The sequence below is a fragment of the Tyto alba genome, unplaced genomic scaffold (genome assembly GCF_018691265.1).
Source record: "Tyto alba isolate M040663 unplaced genomic scaffold, T.alba_DEE_v4.0 Super-Scaffold_10, whole genome shotgun sequence".
NCBI classification, from domain to species: domain Eukaryota; kingdom Metazoa; phylum Chordata; class Aves; order Strigiformes; family Tytonidae; genus Tyto; species Tyto alba.
Window position 1 is genome coordinate 1503248 of NW_024881262.1, and position 24349 is coordinate 1527596.

The 24349-nt window shown below is 39.6% G+C and overlaps 1 protein-coding gene across 1 annotated transcript; it reads right to left on the reverse strand.

Annotated features, from left to right (window-relative positions):
* Positions 1-21070, reverse strand: DHX36 (DEAH-box helicase 36). The gene is made up of 25 exons (XM_042797033.1): positions 20824-21070; positions 20062-20183; positions 19051-19252; positions 18303-18341; positions 17000-17170; positions 16009-16088; positions 14938-15012; positions 14635-14801; positions 13970-14051; positions 13357-13497; positions 11976-12078; positions 10299-10386; positions 9364-9419; positions 9192-9256; positions 8563-8706; positions 7803-7920; positions 7051-7149; positions 5875-6048; positions 5486-5572; positions 4765-4848; positions 4560-4659; positions 4388-4478; positions 2665-2785; positions 1930-2082; positions 1-930 (listed from the first exon to the last, which is right to left on the reverse strand). The coding sequence occupies exons 1-25, from the start codon at positions 21034-21036 to the stop codon at positions 745-747; spliced, it is 2961 nt and encodes a 986-aa protein (XP_042652967.1). The 5' UTR covers positions 21037-21070; the 3' UTR covers positions 1-744.
* Between the last annotated feature and the right edge of the window lie 3279 nt (positions 21071-24349).

The window sequence follows — 24349 nt, forward strand, 5'->3', positions numbered from 1 at the left end:
CACTGTAAAGAAAAGTTTTTAATGTAATACTATAACCCATACATGGTCTCTTAAAAAAAGAAAAGTTAGAATGCAATGAAACCCTAAAAGTGTCTTCCACCGTGACTTTTATCTAACCGTGTTTCCTGTAACATTAAGTTTTAGTCAGTACTGATGACTGATGGGCACAGAAAGTGAAGGATAAACTGAATGGAACAAAAGGCAGAAGAGAATATTTATGAAGATTGTTTCCTCCCACAGTACGAATTTAACAAGTGTTTTCAAGTTTAGTTTAATTAAGCTATAATTACCTTCCGTGGAAGTGTTGGTGAGAAGATTGCTGCACAGCTGGAATAACACAGTAAGTATAATTACTCACCACCCCCAATTAAAAAAAAAGGTCTTTTGAGATGTTTCTACCAATAACAACAATATTTTAAGTATTATTAAGCAGTATTTTAGCAGGTTTTTTTTTAATAGCTATCTGTTACCTGATGGGTAAAAAAAAAAAAGCTACAGCAGGACAAGAACCATACATCAACTAACATTGCTAGCATTGCATTTTCTCTTATTTAAAAAGCTACACTGAACACAGAGTACCATGCATATACAGATATTACCAACTATTTTGAAATAACTGCTCTTCAGCATGAGGGAATTACCATCTTACCCTAAAAAAAGTTTTTCCTCTAGCTAAATAAATGCTATAAAATACAAAACAAAAAAGGCGAATACGTTGGCTTTATCGATAAAGATGAAAGTGTGTCAACTATAGCGTTCATTCTGGAATCGTGGAGCATAGTTTCTGGCACTTTCATTCTCCTGTGTGGTGATTAAGTCTATAATAGCTGTCAGTACTGCTGTATCCCTGGATTTAATATCATTCCAGTCCACAGGATGTGGGTTTTCTATTTTTTCTTGTAGAAGATCATCGAGCTCTTGTCTTAAGTTCTGCAAAGAGTTTGTCAGAATGAAGAAAAAAAAAAAAAGAAATGAGGCAATCAGAGCAACATTCAACATTACTAGAGTTAAGTACAAATCCCTTGGGCTCTCTGTTCTCCTGACCTTTATGCTTGCTGTTCTCCTTTCAGTTCACTTCAGCATTGCTGTCTTAAGGATTAAAAGCTGCTTCTCGAAAACTAGCAGTTTTACCTTTTATGACAGATGAACATCTCTGGATGTGATGGCCTTTAACAGCCTATACATCCATTAGCTGACTTTTTCAGGATTAAAAATATTTGGATTTAAAAAAAGTCAGGTATGATTTCTAGGCTCTAACATTAAACAGAGCTTTATTCAGCTCCTTCTTTCACTGGAACTTACTGCTGCTAGCTGAAGGGCCCCATTCTCTTGTTTCCATTTCCATGCGGACATTTCATTTTGCTATTATAGAGATTAAGCTCTTCAAATCTCTCACTGTAAGACATATTCATAAATCCTTTAAATCCACCCTATGACTCATCTCTGAAGCTTCTACAAGTTTTTCAATATCTCCATTAATTTTTCAGCAGAGGCTTCACTGGCTGAAGATCATCATCACTGCCATATTCCTGATGCCTCAACAGGCACACAGCCTCATTAGACAAGCTACTACACTGGAAACAAAAAAAAAAAAAAAAAATAATAAAAAAAAAATATCTGAGTGCCTGCTCCTGAGGCCAAACATAAGGGAGTACATTACTGTTTGCTCCTGCCCAGTTTACTATGTGACACTGACTGTTCATAATGTTATTTTTACTACTGCATTTTAACTTGCATTAATCTTACACCCCTTCAGTAGATCTCTTGTTTATTTTGTGTACTTGAACTGCTTACTGGGAATACATTTAAAACACGATTATCTCCCTACAGTGATAAATCAGCAGGTACACAGTAATATCAAATATAGAAATTTCTAAGAATCAGCGTTACACTAAGTCTTCCATATACATTGTTATTAAACACAGTCACCTTAACTAAGTGCGCTATTCTTGCTGGAGACTGGAAAACAATCCATTCATCCACAGCGATAGTATCCTGATCTTTATCCTTCTGAATGGATATATCTCCTCCAAAGAACAAGAGACAGTATGGAGAGACCTCTGTACAATCATACAAGTAAATCTGCAAGAAGACAAAACTGGCTGATCACCTTCCAAAACACCTTAAATGACATCAGCAACCCTTAATGAAACTCCTAACAGAATTCTGGAAGATCATTATTCATAAATTTGCAAGACATGTATGAAGCAACTCAGTTGGAAAAGTTACATGAAATCAGATTGAACAGGAGGAAAAATGGTCCCAAATATAGTCCTTCATACAAAGTGGTGAAATCAAACCAAGTCCTTCGTAACAATCAAAGGGAAGAAAATAAAGTTTTCAGCATATTCAGAAGTGTTACACTGGATTGAAAAAAAAAAAAAAATTTACACCTGTTATCGCCAGGACCTTAAAAAAAAAAAACAAACCCCACAAAACCAACCTCATCCAAAAAAAAACCCCAACCACAAAACCCCAAAAGTCAGTTGTTTGTGGAACAATACCACCAATATCAGAAAGAACAATCTGGTGGCATATAAAAGGAAGGACCCAAGACAGGAAGGCTTCAAAACAAAGGCACTGTTCACATCCCCTTTGAACCTTGATCCAACCTTATTAAAGAGCTACAAAAATAAATTACACAAATATAAACCCTTTACATACACTGCTAGTTCTCATCTTCAAATGGTATACAAGCCAGTTATAATGGAACTCTGTTTCTTCCACATTAACTGATTTAGGATGAATATTAACTGTTCCATCTGTCTTGGTGGAAACTTTCACCCTTGAAAGAAAAAAAAAAAAAAAAAGATTTTAGAACTGAAATAAGATCTTGGAAGTTTAGCACAATCATGTCCCAAGTTAAAAAAACCCTCCAATTCTCTGCTAGCATAAACTCTGAAAGTACAAGGACATTTGAAGAAACTTTAACTCCTTTCCAGAAAGATTACAACTGAACCTACAGTATGAGGTCTCTCATGTATGCAGACATCTCTGCATTCAGGAAGTTTGAATTCTTTGTCAAACTTACCCCCTTAATAAACTCTGTCATTCTCTCCAGCAGAAAACACAAGTGGCATTCTTTTTCCCAATGAAGGACTCTGAGTTACTGAATTTGGTTACATAAGCCAAGTTTCAAGCAATTTCTTGGAAAAGCCACATAAGGAACTTACATCTCTGAATTCCTTTCTCAGCGTTAAGCAGTGTCAAACAAGGGACTAGCTATGCCTCTGTCACCCAGCCTAGAGAGGCCTACCTCTATTTGTACCACGTGCCTTGGAACAAATCTGACTCAAGGGGTAACATCCGACTGCTCTGTTATACTCACTACCTGAAATCCCCTTTCCCTTCTAGCACAGGAACAGTCAGACACTAAAAAAGCAGAACCCAATCACAATATGCGTGAAGCACAACTATCCTCCTCCTCCCCACACTGCAGAGATGCGATTCTTCAGGTGTGGATCTCTGAGCTCTCTATTCCGTGTGCAGAAGCTCTTGGCAATACACGGCAGTCAGTGTTTTGAAACAGAAACGGCGGGTGGGAGAGGATCTCCAGCTAAGCGGGTAGCCTAACAGATCTCCTGCTTTGTGGATCGTAACACTGAGCCTTCCTGGGCAGCTGGCTTACACCGAGCTCCACCATGCGGCAAAGGTAGAGCGACACAGCAATTGCATCAGGTTTGCAAACGGACTGCACCCTTTGGGCAACCAACCCCAGCACACGGGACTCTGTTTCAAAGGGAGTATCAGCTGACTAGCAGTGTCAGCTGGAGATGCGTCTAAATTACACAATCTAAAGTATAATTTTGACTTTTTGTTTTGTTTTGTCTGTTTTTTTTCAGTTATAGGCACAATTGCTCCTAGCTTGCTGTTTTGACATTACACACCCAGAAAGTTGATCCAAAAGTTCGACCCTTCATTCTGCCTTAAATCATATCCATGAAGAAGGATATCTGTATTCTGATGAGTGTACTGTTACCGTAACAGTTAATAGGAATAGATAGTCTGATACGAAGTGATAAATAAACAGAACAGAATTTCTGAGTTCTATCTTGCCAAATAATAACAAAGGGTAGTGGTTTCAACTGCTGCCGTAGATCAAAGATGATGGCAGGACTCCTTTACCAGCAGTGTTATTGATATATATTATAACAGTGTTTGTGGCACGATAAAAGTCACAAATGATTTCACAGACTACCAGGTATTCAAACGTTAAACAAAGATCAACAACTCCATGCTCTCATCTACTCTTCTCAAATGAAGTAACCCACAACCATGACTTGAGATGTAAGATTCACCCATGCACTCAAGCCATTGCTGCACCTTGCCAAACTCCCTAATGTAGAAAAAACCTTGAATACAAACTGACATTAAACCAAATGCTTACATTTTTCTCTTTTTGCTGAAGCTTGGCCGGATCTTTGCAACTTTTGGATATAAGCCAGCACAGATGACCGCTTTGAGCAACTTCTCATTATCTGTAGAAGACAGTAAATAATGCCATTCTGCAAACTGAGATTTCAGCTATCAGAAACTTTCCATTTCCGTCCACTGTTTACCTGAGTTGGTATTTGATTTGGGATCCTTGGGGTCTCTGCTGTTCACAAATCCAGCTGCAAGAAGATGCTCAGCAAACTGTCCTTTCATGTTATGCAACATCTAGAAAACAACAAAAATTGTCCCAGAGTGATGCTGTGCCAAAAGGCTCCTCCCCCCTTTTCCTTACAGACACGATCCTCTTTTTTTAAATTGTCAGGATGGTACCTGGAGTGTATTTGAAGACAGGAAATATTCCCAGCAATAGTCTTTCTCAGTTCTGAAACCACGACGCCGAGTCTCTTCCCAGCCCTAAAAATTAAAACCATAGTTCAAAGGCGTTTGTAAGTGAACGCATACTAAAAAATTAAGGACAGCAAAACCTGGAGGTCAACAAACAATACAGTCACATTTTTCTCTACAAGAGAGCAAGTAAATCCTTTGATTTCCTTGTTTATGTATATGCAGCACAGAGCAGAAAACCACAACTTTACAACATTTCCAATAAAAAAACCTTCCTTTTTCCATAGTGAAGAGTGAAATCTATCTAAGTTTGCCAGAACTTCATTTGTTGTGATTACCAGTCCTGGGTAGAAACTGCATTCCAGTCGATTTATTTCCTCTTCCACTCGCCCCAACACTATACAGCTAAATCTCCAGCACTTTTGAAGTCAGCTTCAGCCTCTCGTAGAGGCCAGAAGAACAAGAATTAATGACTTCAGCAAGGTAACTATAACATTATGCTTTGTCTCTTTCACAGACTTATCCAGAAGAAATTAGCTTATTGAGCCTGAAGACAAGATTCCTCAACACTGTAAGGGTGAAAGTTAACTTGGTTTTATGTTTCTTGAGAAGCTACAGAGCATAAGCTAATCAGTTTTTTCCTTAGAACAAACCACATTACTCAAATTAAAATTCTAGAAGAAAAACAACATTAAAACATGCCTACCGTGAAAGCATTCACCACAGTTAGATGATCGCTTTTAGTGTTCTTTGACAGTTCCTTTCTTCTTGCATCTGCTACTTTCTCTTTGCCCTAAGAATAATTAGAACCTATAAAATATTCATGACTGACATGACAGTTCTCTTTTCCTAATTAATGTATATATATACAGCAATATCTTGTATGCAACATACATGACAATTAAAGCTACTTCCAATATTATGTAGGCAAAGACAATACTTCATAGTATGTGAAGTCAATCTTTTGCTAATAAAAATCTAATTAACATGAAAAAGAGATTAAAGTGCTTTTAAACTGTAACATCTCAGTAAGTCCCAATATCCTTCTGAGATTCTTAAAATCTTATGTGTAATTTCTCCTCTTAGCAACTTTACCAGAGGAATGACAAAAGGGTCTTTGAAGCTGAGGCTAGCTGCAATTGTAAGCACTGGATCCAGGCAGCAGAATAAAGCTCCAAAGAGGATCATTTTTCCAATGTGCGGTTCAACTGGTAACCGCGCCAAATGGACACCCAGTGGAGTCAGTTCTTCTTGTCTGTCCAAAGCATTCTGTCAGAAGAAGGAGAAAAAAAAAGGGGAAAAAAAGAAACACTATTTGAAATGGGGAGGACTTCCTTGAAATAGCCACTAGTATACGTAGAGAACAAAGGAAAGCCTAACAGCTGGAGAACACAGCTAGCTGTGCTAAGGTGTGGTTGGAAGGTGATCAAGCAAGTTACGGAGAAATAGAGATATTCAATTAGCGCCAAGAAAACAGCAATTGTGTTTCAAGTGGTTTACTAGGGCTCAGTCTCCTTCTGGACAGAAGTATGAAGAATTATTAACACCTGAATGTCTTCCTATTCTCCTGATCAAGCTTTTTTTAGACTTGTATCTTACCCTGAATATCACTTCTGTTTTTATTTACTCTACCCTTTGCTAATATACAGCGTTGTCACATGTACACAAGGTACTACTGAATTTTCATTTTATCTAAACATCTACAGAATCACGCCATCAGTCTAAATACTGCCCTTCATCTAAATCAGATGTTTCAATTTATTGCTACAACTGATTTGTACAAATAATACCAGGGCAAGAAGTCAGTAGCACAAACATGTCATCAGCCTCTCCTTCCCCAGCACCCAATGGGGCAACGACATCCAAGAGCTTTCTCTATGTGCCTTATCTGCCCACAGAAAAAGCATCTCAAACTCTTCACTCATCTGGCAGGGACAGAAAGGCTGCAGCCACGAGCAGGGTGGCACAGCAGCAGTGAGTTAAATAATGATCTGTAGGGAACTGAAGCGCAAGGTGCACGTGTATATTTTGAGTAATTCAGAAAGTTCCTCGGGAACTATCTATGCAGCCCCTAAACATTACGTATTATCTGAAATTACTTCCTCTGTTCAGTGAGGATATATAAAGGGTCTACACAATACGGTAAGGGGTTGCAAGTGTCAAGACCTGCAGAATCAGAATTGTCTGGTAACATACAGCACAGTAACATGGTTCTAAACAGATTTTTTTTCTAAAACAGATTTTTTTTGTGTATCTTAGACAATACTTTACCAGCTCCATTAGATGATTTATGGCCAACATTACAGCATCACGAGACGGTGGGTCCATTAGTTTGCTCAGAAAATAAGCAATCCCACCAAGCTTTAGAATCTGAAAGAAAAACAACAAACCAACAAACAAAAACCTACCGCAATTAGAGAATGACAGCTACCTAAAATCAGTAAAGTGACCACACTAATTAAAAAAGTGTTAATAATTCACAGCTTGAGTTAGAATTTCACTAATTAACAACTAAGGACAAAAATAAAAATGTATTAATGATGAAACTTGAAACATAAGGATCTATTCTTCATTCAGTATGCGTACACATGGTATTCCCTCTGCATGCAGAAGGAATTCAATACAAACTGCCAAAAAGGAAACGCACCAATTCTAAAACTATTTTTGAGAGATATGCTTTTAAGACATCATATCCCTTGACTTACTGGCATTCTCACTTAAGCTTCCCTGACTGAATGCTATTTCCGGGGAGAGGAAGGGAAGCACAGTATAAATTTTTGTTAACAGACTTTAGCTTTTATTTATAGTAAACAATGCTGGTTTTCCTGAGCTCAATGCATCTAGATACAAGTATGCATTTTGCAAAAGTTGCTGCAGCTATTAGCTGTATATTGTACTTCTGGTGTAACAGAATTTTGACTTGAAGACAACATTAGGCTCACAGTTGCATTAACTTAATCTCTCAACCTCTTATTCCAATGGAAAAGTGGATAATAAGTATGTTTGAAGATTCATATGTTTACCTTGATTTGTAAGCAGAGCTCTTCCAAAGGTGTCCTCAAGATCTCAGGTAACTGATAATCATCTAGAAGGCTAGCACGCAGTCCATTGTATAGATGGTAACAGTGGCCTGGCTGAACTCTGGAATTATTTAATAAACAATTGTATTTTTTTTCCTATGACATTGTAACATTATGATTGTGTTTATGAACAGCTTTCCAAAACATCTAAGGGAACTGGAACTGAAGTGTATTCAACTGTAAAAGCCATTTCAGCCTTCTGAAACACAAACCCATCAAAAGGAAAAAAGCATGCAGAATACAGAAACCTAACAACTGCTCAAAAGGAGTACTGAAGAGACCAGAGAACAACTGTAAGTCTAAGCAAGAGAGGAAAATATTCCACAAGGTATTTTGAGAGAGAGAGAGAGAAGAGAGAAAAAAAAAATTGGTATATAGCTAAGTGTTACTAGTTTGTAGGCAATTTTTACTTTAATGTATTATATCCTCATAAATCAGGTGTGAAGGCAAATACTACCAACAGAAACTTTAAAAAATGCAGGACATCCTTCTATAAGGAGGGAAACTCTCGAGTTAAATGCAGCACAAGTTAGTTTCCTATAAAGACAAAGAAACCCTTCCTTCTACAAGAACAAGAGACAGTCATGCTAGCACCTGCTCCTGAGCATAGGAATAACAAGTAGCATCTTCAGCACGCATGCAGTCCAAGGCTGATGGAAACTGAATATCACAACACTTTTCTAACTATCCCCATTATTCTTACCTTCCTGCTCGGCCTTTCCTCTGCTTGGCATTAGCTTTACTAACCCACTCTGCAGCCATTGTGCTGATGTTGTTCTGTGTGTCAAAGTGAGTTTCCTTTATTTTTCCACCATCTATAACGAACACTACATCATCTATTGTAATGCTGTTAAAAAAAAAAGAGAGAAGAAAATGCAACTCTTCATCTTTGCAAGCCTGACCTAGGATTTTGAAAGGGGTTTAGCCTCTCTTTATCCCCTGCCAAACAATTAAAAAAAAAAAAAAAAAAATCTGTGTGTGGAATTTCATTAAGAATTACCTTACTAAGCAGTTCAAGAGAGCTTGATTTATGCTCCTAGGACTGGCAGAAGTTACCACATGGGGTTACGAAGTGTGCAGAGGACAGGCAGCTCAGATTTATCGTGTACAACAAAGGCGAGTCATTATAGAAACATCCAGGTTTTAATTGTTTAAAACAATTAAAGGAAAACTTCTGTTTAGTCTATAAACATTTCTAAAGATAGTGTTATAAAGGAATGGTACAAGAATGAAAATATATTTTTGGAAACATTAAAACAGGTTTCAATTATCACCTTCTTTTATTTTGCTAAATATATAGCTTCTTTTTGGTCTGTATAGCTAGCTATTTACCTAGTCTCTGCAATGTTGGTAGCAATCACGATTTTCCTTACTCCTGGTGGGGTCTTCTTAAAAACCTGTAATTATCCACAGCCCATTTATATGTTTGCCAAAACCAAACATACATTCATTTTTTAAACTTTTTTTTGTAGTTGTGAAATATTACAATAAAAGAAAAGCATACCTGAGTCTGGTTAACAGTAGGCATCAATGAATGTAAAGGTATGATAATAAACCTATCTGAAAAGTAAAAAATCAGTAGAAGATACAGTGTAAGCACAGAAACTTCGATTTTACAGGAAAATCAACTATGTGGAGTAAAGAAAATATGCTGCAAGTAAGTCTACTATTTCTTAGTCTGAATTCACAGGCATACGTATCATAATGGCAAATTCTAAAGCATAAAGGTATAAATGATTTTTTTTTTTATTATACTATGATAACAGGTTTAAAGAAGTATGTGAAGTTACATACAGTAATTTATGTTTAATTTTTAAATTCTCTATTTAATAATTGCTCAAGTTTGATAAATAAACTGACACTCTCAAACCTTCAATAAATTTAAATTCTTTATCTATGGAATATACACAGCATGAACTGTAAGACAACTACCTGAATAGTCAGGAGCATAGTTAGACAACTTAGATGAAAATATGAGTTATGCAAACAGGACAAATTGAAGTGAAACAGACGGACGTAAAGTATTTTAGTGTCCTATTAAAAAAGCTTCTAAGAATAAACAGGATTTAAAAGAACTATCAGCAAAGCAGTAGACAGAAGCTGCTAAAGAACCAAGTAAAGAGGAAATGCACACAGTGAAGAAAGAGTTTAGTTTTGGATGGAAGTTATCGTAGCTACAGAAAAGGACAACAGGAAGAAAGTGCATGTCTGAGACTCTTTTTCAGATTGTTCACTCCTACGTTGAGGAAAGTTCTTATTAGCAGATGAAAAATACCATAAAAATATAAAAAAAAGTACTGAACAAGACACTGCAATCATTTTGAGAGGAGAGACGAGAAAAAAAATAAATCCAGTGCAATGCCAGCAATCACATGCAAAAAATTAAGAGTTTGCCACTAACGCTACTGCTAGAATTCCCATGTAAAATTTTGGTTTTACCTGACTTAAACATGACTTGTGACATCAAGAGATCATGCAAAGTGCTAATGTTGTCCCAGCCTGGAAGAAACACTAGAATTGCACCATCCTATACATAAAAGAGGGAGTGAAGGGAAAAGAGGTTAAATTATACACTATGCAGAAAACCAGCTACTTGCACACTAATACCTGTATGCTGGGTATGTGGTATTTGAAGCCTCACTGATTCGAATTTGGAGCAACATTTATAAGACTGTTTACTATAAAAGAGTTAGCTACACATGTTTATCTGAATGTAATCAATAAAATCTTGATTTTAAACACTTTTCCCCTGCAGTGTTTTAAATACAGTCATGTCAACACTACAAGAGTTTGAGCTGCAAATAAAACAGAGAAACCAGTGTATAATTTTCAACACAGGAAGAACAAAATAAGAAACAGCAGCTCATCCTCATTATCCACAGCTTAAATGACCTATCAACTGAAGTATTAAATTATTTGACGGTTTTAATGATCGAAATTTTCTTTAAGGAATCAGCCAAGGTGTCAGTTCTTCCGCAGATGTTTTGGAACAAATACATAACTTCAGGTTATGACAACCTACATACGTTATACCTGTGGTAAAAGAAATTATTCTTATTTCCTGTTTGTCACTGCTTCAGGCACAGGATCCTTCTGATGCTGTAATATTCTAATATTCTGATGTTATTACTAAATAACAAGGTTAGACACATTTGGGGATAACTTAATGCAGCTGTGTTAACTACTAATCTCGACAAGCTGAAAGAGTCTCCTAGCTGTGTGGTTAGTAAATGTGACTAGACTTTTGCTAGGCTGTATAAAAATTCAGTCTTCACAGCAGCAAAGTCATATTGACATTACTCAGGCAGAAAAGCCACTAAAGCCAACTGCACAGCGCAGACACGAGGCAGTGAACATCAGTGTAAGCATTGCTCTTGCCCTCTCCCCCACCATTGCTGAGGAAATAAGAACAGAGATTTAGTTGTACACTAAAGAGGTTTTCAGTTTCCTATAGCTATTTCACAAAATGTAACTTTTACCAAAAAGAGTACTACCACTAAAAAGAATACTACCTTTGCAAACACAGTGTCGCAGAAAGAACTAGAAATTAGAATTTAATTTGTAATTATCTTCCCATCAAATAACTAAGGCGTATAATTAATTCGAAGGCTTATTTAAAAGCTTATTCAAAAAGAAAAAAATGCAGCAATCCGAATCAAAATGGCACCCAAGCTTCCAGATATCTAACCCGTTTTATTTACGAGACAATCCCTACTGTCAGTGAAAGAATTCTGGCTCTTTTTTACCCCTTGCTCAGAAGGGACCATAAATGAGCATATCGAATGTATTTGTATGTTGTCCAAGTTTCTTATGTACATAGCTCTCATTAACACCCACAACCTCTTTTCAAGAAAATGCTTAGATGTGGGCTGCCCTTTAAACATGGATTCTATCCCATCATTTCAGCAAACACTCTAACCACATTCTAAATTCAGGGCTTAAATGGTAATTACATATTTAAAGCTGTTAGATTACTTCTTAGAAGAACAAGGCGAAAAATTGTTCTTTCTATCTCTACGATAAGCCAAAGTAACTATCAGCTCTGACATTCCCACCAGCCACTGACAACAACTCAGTCACACCATTAAAAGGTGATGATAGGAGACAGAAGTGTACCTCTTCTTCCAAAACGATGTGTCTGATCAGTGCTGCTATGAGGTCAAGGTCGACCTTGTCATCGTCCATCATTTCCAAGGCATCTATAGTACTTGCTGAATACCTACAGGCATCGACAACACACAGATGGGTAACTTACTGACATACAAAGTTCATGCTTCTGTCATGAGGCTCTGCAATCACACATCTATGTAACCCACTACTGACCAATTTATTTCTTTGTCTGTTCAAGTACCGTACCTCCAACGTACACCTGAGATTTAGTTCAGTGTGATTACTGTCAGTTTAGGACAGTAAGTTTAAGAATTACCATGTTATGACTGAATTGCATTTGGAACATTTACATGATCTCTCTGCTCCTCGTATTAGCTAGGACCTACACAATCTGAGTTTACCCTTCCACTTACCTTTCTCTCACAGTAAGTGGCTTCTCATCTGTTCAGCCCTTTGATTTCATGAAAGATAACACTAGGGAAAGAATTGCCAAATGGTTCATAAGACGCGTTGGGAAAGGGAAGGAGGAGTTCAGATGGGATGAGGAGAGCACGGGGTAGAGCAGACAGATGCAGCGCTGAGGACTTTTCCCTTAGAAAAGGGAGATAAATCTGGGCCACCTATATTCATTACTGGTACCAACTTGGATACAGAGACAGTCCCAAAATGCAGAGGACAAGTGAAACAGGATTAAAACAGGAAGATGCTGTTCCTGAAATAAATCAGCCAGGCTATGCAATTAATCAATTTATCCAGATTACCAACGCAGTTAAATTCTGGCAATCAAAAGAATGTTTCAAGTGGACAATCTCTACCAGGTGCTCAAGAGGCAAAATTATTTAGCTTGGTTTTAAATCACTCTAGAGGAATATTAAAATATTCTGAGAAAAAGGCTGTAGTGGGTTTTGGGTTTTTTTTGTTTTATTTGGTCTGGTTTTGGTTTGCTTTGTTTGTTTTGTTTGTTTTTTAAAAAACAACACATTTTGTATGTTGATTATGAGACTAAAAATACTGTGAGATCTCTCTCAAAGAAAACGACTGAAGAAGAGGAGGATTCATCAGAAGAGAACTAAATGACCAAAGCTCAAGAAGCCTGACGTTATGCTCAAGACAGTAACGGACGATACCAACAGCAACAGCAGGCGACTGGACAGCTGTACGTCCTCTTACAGTTCCCACGTGCAAAGGAAGTGAACTCCCCAGGGTAGCTCTAAAGCACTTCAGTGGATGCCAGCCAAGCGTGCTGGCAATTGCACCACTACTGTTTTCCACAGTAGCAACTATCACATCATTAATAAAAGCACAGTAACAGAACACAGCACTGATTAACGTTTCTCAGTTAAGAAGTGTCTAAAAACTTAACGCAGAAGAGCAACTTGAGAACAACCTGCCCCGCAGCTGCCTCAAGTAGTCTGGCCATCGCTCCCTGTAGATCTCCTCTTTTTCTTCTTTCTCTGGTCTGCTTACATGTCCTTGCATGAAGCCTTTCTTCCACCGTGGCCGACGGTCTGTGTTTTCTGGAGTATACCTTTAAATTTAAATAACAAACGTAATTAAATTTTTAAACTAAAGCCAGCTGCATAGTAGTTTTCCAAACAATATGCCATGCTTTAGCTACACCGTGTAAATAAGATTCTTATTTTCTGGAAGAAATCTTACTTGTAAAAACAGGTACCATTTCTAGTAAGCATAAGAACATGTAGGAAAAAAAATAAATAAATCTGAACAAACAGAAAGGGTAGTTTGATTTAGTGGCTTGAAAATTCACCGTACTGAAAGACAGACAAGTTTTTTTTCCTCCTGAAGTCAACACATCCAGGTAGCTATGTGCCATTTGTAAACACTGTAAAAGCTACTCCACTTCCCTTGAGGGGGTCTTCTGTTGAAAAACACAGCTAATTCTTCCACTGGTTATTTATGCCAAGATAATCTTTGAAAAGACATACTAAGCAAAAAACCCCAAAATACTAGCTATAACGATGTTCAGAAAATGCCATTACCTCAACTTCTCAATTACATCTTCAAGAAGATATTCCACCACAGGGAAAGTGAACCCAGGTATGTGAATCATTGGACAATTATCTGTGGAGGAAGGCAGAACTCCGTTTTTGAACAGCAAATAAAACACTGTACTGGAATAACAGAGGCAATAAATATTGTCTATTTTTGCATTATAGTTGCCAAATCTATAGGGTTTTTTGGTTTGTTTATTTTGAAATTCTCATGGAAGACACCAAATTCAATTCCAAATAAAGTTGCTAAATAAAAAAACCTACAGGTAGCAAGCAGTATATTGTTCTCCAGCATGTTCATCTGGTTCCAGATACAGGATAAAACTAGAAGACTAAACAACTAGCAGGGTTCAACCTGGTTGCCCACTCACACCAAGTCTTCTAAAATATGGTAAATATTAGTAAATATTTAATATGAAAACACTCTAGAGATACTGTTTTCACAATACATCTAAAAAGCAAACACAGAAGCAACGTATGCTCATGCTGAGATAAAACTAAGGGAATAAGCATCTCCAGCAGCTGGCAACTATTTGTAAAACTGAAGTCATTACCTCTTTTGATAAAAATCAATCCTAAAATTTGAGAACTGCATTATAGTGTAGAAGCCTAAATTACTTAATAGGAACATTCATAAGAAGCATTTCACCTACCAAAATAATCCGAAAACTTCTCTGCATTTAAAGTAGCACTCATAAGTATTACTTTCAGATCCAAACGAATATTCAAAAGGTCTTTAATAATGCTCATTAAAACATCTGACTGAAGATTTCTTTCATGAATTTCGTCAAGGACTACATGACTAATGCTGGACAAGTGCCTAAAATAGAGGAGCAGGAAGTTAAACATTTGTTTTAAGCAAAATTGAAAACACAGAGCTGAGGCTATCAGAAACTGCTCAGTAGTCAAGTCATTTCATAATTGTATTCAGTTTCTTATTAAATAAGAAAACTTACTTATCTGACTGGAGCCACTGCAGGACAATTCCTGTGGTACAGTATAAAATTGAACCTTGTTTCCTTGGTAACCGACTGAAAGAGATACATTAAGAATTCCTCAGTTCTCTTCTGCATTTTACAAAGTACTTTAAAAGCTTAAAATCAAAATGCAGATAGTCATTATAGACATTACGAAGCATGCCTCATTCTCTACCTTGCTCACTCACAGGTCAACTGACGGAACAAGGAACTAGGCCACAGTTGCCGCATTTTTGATGATGGGGAATGAACTGACAGGTGCCCTGACTTCCTAAACATCATGTTTCATCATCTGCACATAGATCTGCTGACCCCAAATCCCTGTAGCTACCTAAGCTCAGCACAGATGACAGCTAAATATACAGCAGTATAACATTCTTGATTAAGCAGTAAAGAAAAATAAAAATTAGATTCTATAAATTCAAATTAAAATGCCGAAAGGACTAAGCTGTCATCTCTCATCAGTAGTTTTTCTTCAACGATAATTCAGATTCCATTGTTTGCTAGTAACAGTTCATATATATTTTTTTTTAACCTACTGATGACTCCAAATGTAATAGCTTCTGCTCTATCCCATTAGGTCTATGAACCTTGTCAACGCACCTAACTTTATTACTTGATCCCAGTGGGAATACTCAATAGGTAAGCATATCAAATAGATAGTTTTCCACAGAAATATGGTTTACAGCATTCTCTCCTTCAGCATTTCCATTTTACCTTCAAATTCTTGGACTAGGGACATCAGTTTTATCTCTATCTATAGCAGGACTTTTTCAAAGAGCTGAAAAAAGGACTTGCTAGACAAAGTACAATTTGATGCTAGCTACTGCTACATGCTGCATAAAATACAATAAGCACACGCAAACTTTTTGCTAAATTTCAAAAACCTTATTCCCTACACCAGTTACTCACACAAATTCCTTTTGGAGAAAATATGAGAATGAAAGCAGTCATCTATGTTAAAAACCAGTTTTCATGTTTTCTTGCTTGAATAACAATAGATGCTGCTTTACATGAACGCAGGGAAACTGCCAAGGGAGCCTCTCTTACCTCTGTAGACGGATTTGGTATCCTGTGCTCTTGCCATTACCGCATGCTTCTGCCCTTTCAGCAGCAACTCTCTCAGCCACCTTAAAAAAAGGTATATTAAAGAAAACTAGAAAAAAAAAAATCCCACAAGGCTCAGCTATTATTTAGCTGCTCATCAGCAGGAAAAGCCTAAAACCAAGACGTTATGTAAACAACGAAACACCCTGAAAAATCACTTTTTTTGCTCCACTGAGAAGAGTGTTTCCTGCAGCAACCCAAGAACAGGTTTGCAACCCAGGACATATTTTACAGGAACACAACCTCTTAGGCATTAGTGAAACACTCACCCTTTCAGCAGGGCAAGCTTTTCCTCATGGGAGGTAAGGGTCTATAATCGTTTGACACTTAACTATGAAGAAGAGTAATTACTGCACACTTAAAAGCCAAATGCTTTCTGGCTCTTTAATACACCTCTAAAGGGTCTGACACAACATTAGCATTTACCTTCATTCACATTTGCACTGCCCAAATCCCTTCAAATTACAGATAGAATGATTAAATTCAGGGAAGAATGAGGCTTGCACTGCCAGTATTTTACTAAAGATGAAAACTTATGAAATATCAAATTAGTGTGTATTAACAAAATTGTTATTTACAATAGACTCTAAAGACAACTGAAAAGGAAGACACAAAAAACATCTCTACATCCCCCTGCACGCTGACTCCTTATCTTGAGCTTTAAAGTTAGTATGAGTACATGCGATGGCAGAGCAGGTTCTCTGAGAGGTGCACAGGACCTATCTGGTCATTTGGAACCTTAACTACAAATAATCTAGCAGATTGTACACTCAGTTCATAAGCTTGCCCACGGATCTTAGGCCCAGCAAGAAGTATGTTTTCATTCAATGATTCCAAGCAAGGCAGTAATTTTTCTTCAGATTCATTGGGGGAAAAAACAATGCAAAACAAAACACAATAAGTTAGTTACTCAGTTTGTCAAAATGGCACTTACCGAGATAGCACTGATCCTCCTAGGCTGAGTACAAACAATCCTGCACGTAGACCCTTTCCCTCGCTCTATGTAATCATCCAGGATGAACTGTGTAACTTGGGTTGTCTTTCCACAACCAGTTTCACCACTTATGACAGTTACTCGATTATTGTTTATAAGGTTTACAAGTTCCTGGTTCCAAACAAGGAGAAAACATTTAATGTATTATTGTTGAAAATAGATTTTAGAAGGATTTCGACAATTCTCTGCTACTGTGCGGGGAACTTAAAAGAAAGTATTATAGCAACTAAAGAAACAGATACTCATTTGTTTCTCATAATATTAAATAAAGTTTAGTTTAAACCACACAGAAGTAATTTCTGCACATTTGCACTTCACATGTAATGTTTAGAGCGTATAAAATCTGAATACTAGTTTTAAATACTCAACATCCTGTACGAAAACAACATAAAATAACTAATATGGAAGCCTGAAATAAATTTTAAAACTTTTCTTCCTCCTACTTGCCTTCTGTGTATCTTTGGTGACTGAAAACAAGTGTTTTCTCTGTTGGACTCCAAGACTGTACTAACCGAAGATTTTCAGTGCAATATTTTAACATTTCTTATACTGACAGGAACTGATTTCTTACGCTCCCAGCCTCTACCTCCTAATCCAAAGGACTGTAAAGGGGAGTATAACTATTTTAAGAAATAAACACTAACAGGAAGGACCACATTATGACAAATACATTAACTTTAGAAAGGAAGCTCACTAATCATACATTGAACCTGCAAAAGAAAACATAACAGAATACTCAATTTCTATTTCATATAGGCAACATCAAATGAAGAATTAACATTGATCAGTAATATCCCATGCTGTCACTGACATAATACTTTGACTGCGAAACTAACAGCAGTAAGAGCCAGCAGTACAGCCATTAAGTCTGTGATTAAAAAAGGTTTAATCGCCCATATAAAGAAAGCAAGCATGACAATTTACATAGTGGTCAATTACTCTACACAAAATCCAAGCAATTAGGAACAGTCTAGAAGTTTAACAGGCAGAGAAAGAAGATGACTTATACTTTTTTTTTAAAAAAAAACCAAGGGACTTAAATGTATCTAGCATTCAATATCATTTCCATGGATAATGCTGCCCCTACTGATAAAACCATATATAGCCCCAGAGTAACTTCATACAGGCACCTTCATCAAAGGCAATAAAGGTTTCCCATTAGCCCCAGTTCCACAACTGTCTTCTCCTACTTTAAAAGGGAGCAATGGAAACTCACAGTCTTTCAAATTAGATCGACATTTACCTGTCTCATCCCATATGAAGGGAGTTTCTCTCGGAATCTCTGGGGAAAAAGAAAACAACAGCACCTGTATTTAAACACTTTTTCAACACTGAAGTAATACAACAGATCTCCTCTACTATTTAGGCTAAGCTTCAAAGTAACAGGACAAACTGTTCAGCTAATACTTACACAGAGGCCCACTAGAAATAAGTTTAATTCCATGCATGTTTTCAATTTCATTAAATTTTTCAGATTTATTTAAAACCAACAGTTCAGTACATGAAGAGGTTCGTACACAGAGCTGCAAGACCAGGGCCCGTATCAAAGGGAGAACTGCCCGTTCATGGTAAAACTGTTTTATTTACAACTTTATATATGGCTGTTAGAACAACATAAACTACTTTAAGAGGCGATTCCTTCAGAGCCCATTTTTATGCTTTCAGTTTTAGACATAAATTCAAGGACACAATCCGTTAAAAAATAACAAACAGAAAACCCCACCCAACCAGCCAATGTCTAAGCGTAAAATTTCCAATTTTATGCAATAGGAAATTATCACTGAAAGCCTGCTTTTTAATTGCTGCCCTATTGCTAGGTATGCATTTTGCAAATTCAGAAGACAATTTTCAGCCAAAGCAATAAAATGACAACTTCCTAGAAAATAAATTGCAAGAATTCATGTTTTCAGTTTAGTTTAATTAAAAAAAAAAAAAACAAACCAACACAACAAAACTATCAAAAGCTTTCTACTTAACACATGGAAAAGTACCTGCATTTCAATGTATCTAGGATCAGATTTCTTCTTTCTCAAGTCTTCTTTCAGTTGCTCATCTAAATCAGTATCCTGCTCATTTTTTTCAAAGAGATACTCCACATCCCGATCAAGAAATGTTTTTTCCAAGACTGGTCTCTGCCTTACAGGAGCTTTTTCAGCATCTGGTTTCACTTTTGCAGGCTGTTCTGGAGTAGGTCTGAAATAAATGCAGGAAACAGAAACTTCAAAGATTATCCAAGATGCGCTTGGCCACTGTGAGGAGCACACTGAACCGTTCAAGGCAAACCTCGTTATCTGTCTTTGAGACATTACACTCCCGAGTTGATTGACCACCAGCCAATGAGAATACTGTGCATGCCTTTAGAACAATCAAAGTCTGAAAATTACCATCCATCAAAAATTTTACAGCAGTATCCAGAAACGTGACACGTTCTTTTGCATCAAACAAAGGTAAGGAAGCAACAAAATGTCTCCAGAGAGTTACTGCTCAACCCACTGCCGGACCCACTGCCCTGTAACCAGCTCATTCAGACCCAAACACCTCATTTCAGTGGACTCAGAATAACACGCCTGGCTGCCCATTTCACTGCTATTATTTAAAATCCTTTAAGTGTTAAGAATGGTCCCTATTTCACAGGGTCTGAAAAAACATTCCAAGACTCCACAATAACTGAAAAATTAAGTCAAATGCCAGACTAGAAGAGTAATTCCAGAGGCTAGGGGAGCTTACAAATTCCATATATCTACTCCAGGAGGCCTGGAGATCAATCAGAGAATTTTATGATTCTAACACCCCAAACTCCACAACAATTTGGAAGAGAGTCCTACAACAATGGTTACAATTGACTGTTTCGGTACGACAATGCATGTGGAAAAAACTGAGTAAATTTGTTAATTTAATTCACTCGGTAAACATAAGTATCTTCTGATATATCTTCCTGCAAGTTTGCGGGAAGTTTGTTCAATGCAAAGTAAAGAAAAGCATCAGTAATTGTTTCTCTTTACCCTTCTTCGTCCCCAGACCACCAGGACATTGCTTCTTGTTCTTTTTCATTTTTAGTTTGGACGGTATTCAACAGCTGCACAATTTGCTCTTCCCTGCGTTCATCCATACGCACAACAGCTCTCTAAGAAAATAAAAATTAAAAAAAAGGTCAATTTCCATCAACATGTACTCAGTGTATCTATGGTATGACATTAATAACATTTGAATATCAAGCTGGTGAGACTCTTTCACATGATCAGAAACTTCCCAGTCGCTCCTGACGAGTAATGTCACCAGGCAGAGGCAAACACACCTTCACTGTGTCAGGCAAAACGCTGAATAAACGTGCCCATCCCTAAACTCGGGCACTGCAGCACAGGCAGACACAAAGCGGGACGGGGCTGGGGAGCGCTCCAGACTAAAGGGCTGGGCCGGGCCGGCAGCGGCCCCGCTCCGGATTAAAACCCTCGGCCGGGCCGGCAGCGGCCCCGCTCCGGATTAAAGGGCTCGGCCGGGCCGGCAGCGGCCCCGCTCCGGATTAAAGCCCTCGGCCGGGCCGGCAGCGGCCCCGCTCCGGATTAAAGCGCTCGGCCGGGCCGGCAGCGGCCCCGCTCCGGATTAAAGCGCTCGGCCGGGCCGGCAGCGGCCCCGCTCCGGATTAAAGCGCTCGGCCGGGCCGGCAGCGGCCCCGCTCGTCTCCCCGCTGTTCCGGGGAGCGGGCTGGAGGCCGCGGGGCGCAGCCGGCGGGGCCGAGCCGAGCCGAGCCCGCGGCCGCCCCTCACCTGCTGCCGGTCCGTCTCCTTGCTCTTCTGGCCCTGCTTCCGCGCGTACCACAGCCCGATCTCGCGGCCCTTGAGGTGGCTGGGGTGGCGCCCCCGGCCGCCGCCGCCGCGGCCCCCGTGTCCCCCGGCGGAGGAGGAGGCGGCAGCGGCGGAGGGAGCCCCGCCATCGCCACCGCGGCCGCGGCCCCAGTCCCGGCGCTGCTCGTAGCTCATGGCCGCCCGGCAGCCGCTGCTACCGCCCGCCTCATCCGCCGCCTCACTTCCGCCCGCCGGGCCGCGGGTTCGAGTCCCCCGCCCGCCGCTCCGCCCGCCCGCCCGCCGGACCGCGGTTCGAGTCCCCCCGCCGCCCGCGCGTACCGCACCGCGCAGCTCCGCAGCCCGCGGATGGCAGCGCCCGAAACACGCGCGGGAGCGAAGCGCCACTGCGAGTAACTAAGGCAATACCTTCACCAAAACATGTCCCTGAGGTTCACCTTGCATGAATGTCTCCTCTCGTTTCCCTTTACAGATCCAGGTTCTGAATTCCCTTCCTGCGGCCGCAGAGATTTTCAGGGAACATTAAACGTTGCTCCCCCATCATGACAACTGGGGTCACCGCCCCTTCTCTGTACCAGAGGGGCATTCCCGGTGTTGCTTTTTAAAATAGAATATACATATTTAAGTATCTACTGGTTCTGGGTCTGCTGGCTGGTTGCTGCTGTATATGGTATACTTTGTCCAAATTCTCTGGAGTGTGGAATTAAACCTTTTAAATTAAACTATTCACAGAATTATTAGTTTTTCAACAGTTAATTAATGTTCTTTCTGTTTCCTTGAATACCACTGTACAGCTGGAAATCCTTCTTCAATCTCAGTTCTTTACGTATTATTTTTGCCTTTTCTTCTTTGTTGCTATGATTTACATTAGTTCGAAAATTATTAGCATTCAGATCTCCGAAATACCATGTTACGCATTGATTTTCAAGCTTCTTTTGGGTAAAGGATGGCTTCTTTCAAAGGAAATCATTTTCTCTTTTTTTTTCTCTGCCTACAGTTTACTTACAGTGATGAGTCCAACAACTCCCAGCAGCTGGCTATGAGAAGAAATAACTAGGTGCTCGAGTTAAAGATTTGTATTTTCTTTTTTCCTTTCCCCTCACAAAATGCATCCAGGTAGCCACCTGTCTTGCTGCTTGGCTTATCCTTTTCCATGCTTAAGGAAACATTTATTCCCATGGCCATAAGACACGCAAGCCCAAATCACGCCGCCTTCTCGCAGCATCCACCTGTCGCCTTTTCCTCAGAGACGCCTCCGGTGACGGCCCCGAGCGGCACGGCGGCCGCGGGAGCTCTTGGCGGCGGGTGGCAGAGGGCAGACGGGGCCCGCGGCCCCGAGGACGGAATTGCGCCGTGCTGGGACGAGAGCTGCAGCGCGCGGCCGTGGCCGTGCAGACCCGGAGCTTCTATCCCAGCGTCTCCGGAACGGCACGGCATCGCAGGGAGCGTCTGTGCAGGGAACGTCGCGTGGTTGGTTTTTAGCTATACCCGGTTTCGGGTACAAGGCAATCTCAGAGAAGCGCGGATTTTAATTTAAATAAAGAGACCAGTAAGGAAGAGAGAGCAAGACCTCCTGAGTCATCAGCGCAGGGAGTAGCTGAACTTTGGGTGAGGTTACCCGGAGAAAAGACCAAGAACAGAGAGTACAAGGACTGGAGGATACTGAGGAAGATCATTTGAAAGGCAAATTACAGGAAGGAGCGTGGGAGAGAAACGAGAAATCTAGGAGGAAATATACTCCTTCCTTACTTCTGCTCTCCTCATCCTGCAGCTGTGGCTTATTGCAGACTAGGGAAGCACACTCCATGGCTTCTTGCATTAGGCATCCTCCGTGAACTACCGGTAATTTCACAGCATTCTTCAAAAGTCTCACAGTGACAACCAACTAGGGAGTAAAAAAGAGCTGAAGAAAATTAGCACAAAATAAATTCTCAGAAATCTAGGGAATGTTGAAATGCATTGGTGGCATAGCTCTACAGGCCCAACAAGGGGGAATGGCCCAAGTCCTTCCGGACGGGCAGAGCGGGTAGGACGCTACGCGGGAACATCCTGCTGCCCAGGTGTGAACGTCAGTGGCACGACATGACCCCCCACACCCCAACTTGCCCCCCCCCCGGCCTTCTTTAGCCTGTAGGTGAATATAAATGGGGGCAATGCTCATCTCCAGGTCTGTTATTTAGACATACCAGGGCAGGAGACGTGTCAGATGCTACTCTGAAACCAGGGAAGCCTGGAAGGAGAGGGCCCCCGCTGCGCACCCGGAACAGGCCCCACCAGCCCGGGCTTGCGGGACGCACCTCGACACGCCGCCGTGCCTCGGGTTAGCTCCTGCATGCCTCGGGAACTGCCAGGAAGTGGGTTTGCCTCTTCTGTCTCCTTAAAATTATTGAAGAAAAATGTTCTGGGGTTACTTTGACTCACTCGGGTGACTTAACAGATTTATTCTGTTTGATCCAGTATCTCCGTGACAGTGTATCTGGACACCTAAGCAGTGCAGACGTTTGAAATAAATGGGATTTTAGTGCAAGAGGAAATTTCCATATGCGTGCATGTAGCTACTGCATTTCAGCCATGTCTTTTCAGCACTCTGGAAAAAACACACATTCTAAAGAAAACATTACAAATTCCAGTATTTTTAGTAGATTTGTAAATTTAGAGGTTGGAAAGATAGTGAATGTGCATCTATTCACATAATTTTTTAATATATATGCAAAGATATATTTCTTTAAATGATCTGTATAGTTTGCATATTACTGGGCCTCTCGAACTGCTTTTAACCACTGTTCACATTCAGTTTTTCTCCCCTTCAGGAGCACACTGTCACGATGTGAAGCAATGCATCTGTACCTAAGGCTCTCTGTGCAGCAGCGTGCTCTCAAGGAGGACAGAAGATGGTGTTCTCCTTTCAGGACTTTGAAGTGAGATTCCTTGAAGTCAGATTCCTAGTGAGGAAACATCAAACCCGTCAGGTAAACACTGAGAAGGGGGAGACAGGACAGAAGAGGATCCCACGCTACAGCTCTCAATCCGGTGAGCAAATCTTGCTGCTGCACACCAGGAGTGCTGCAGCCAACGGGACTGTCTCTATCAGTAAAGGTTGCTTCTACTAGGACTGAATGTCTTTAAAATTAGTTTGTTTCATAAAACATAGAGTGTACAACATACAGGAGTATTCAGATATGGGTATTGTAATTCTTACAGGAGCTGTTGCTTGAGTCTAGAAAAGCAGAATTTATTCTGCTCAGAGACATCTAAATCTGCAAAATTCATTAAGAGAGAGGAACACAGCACTCAACCAGTCATCTTGGAAATCATTATAGTGATACATACCGGGAAGTGAAATCATGTTCCAGAATCTATGCACCAACCCCAAATCTATAAAGGTAAAATAATGTATAAGTAACATTTATTATTTTTTATGAAATTACTGTCTTCTGAAATAGTATGATTCTTTAAGATATATTTTCTATCAAGATTAGTATGGAAAATT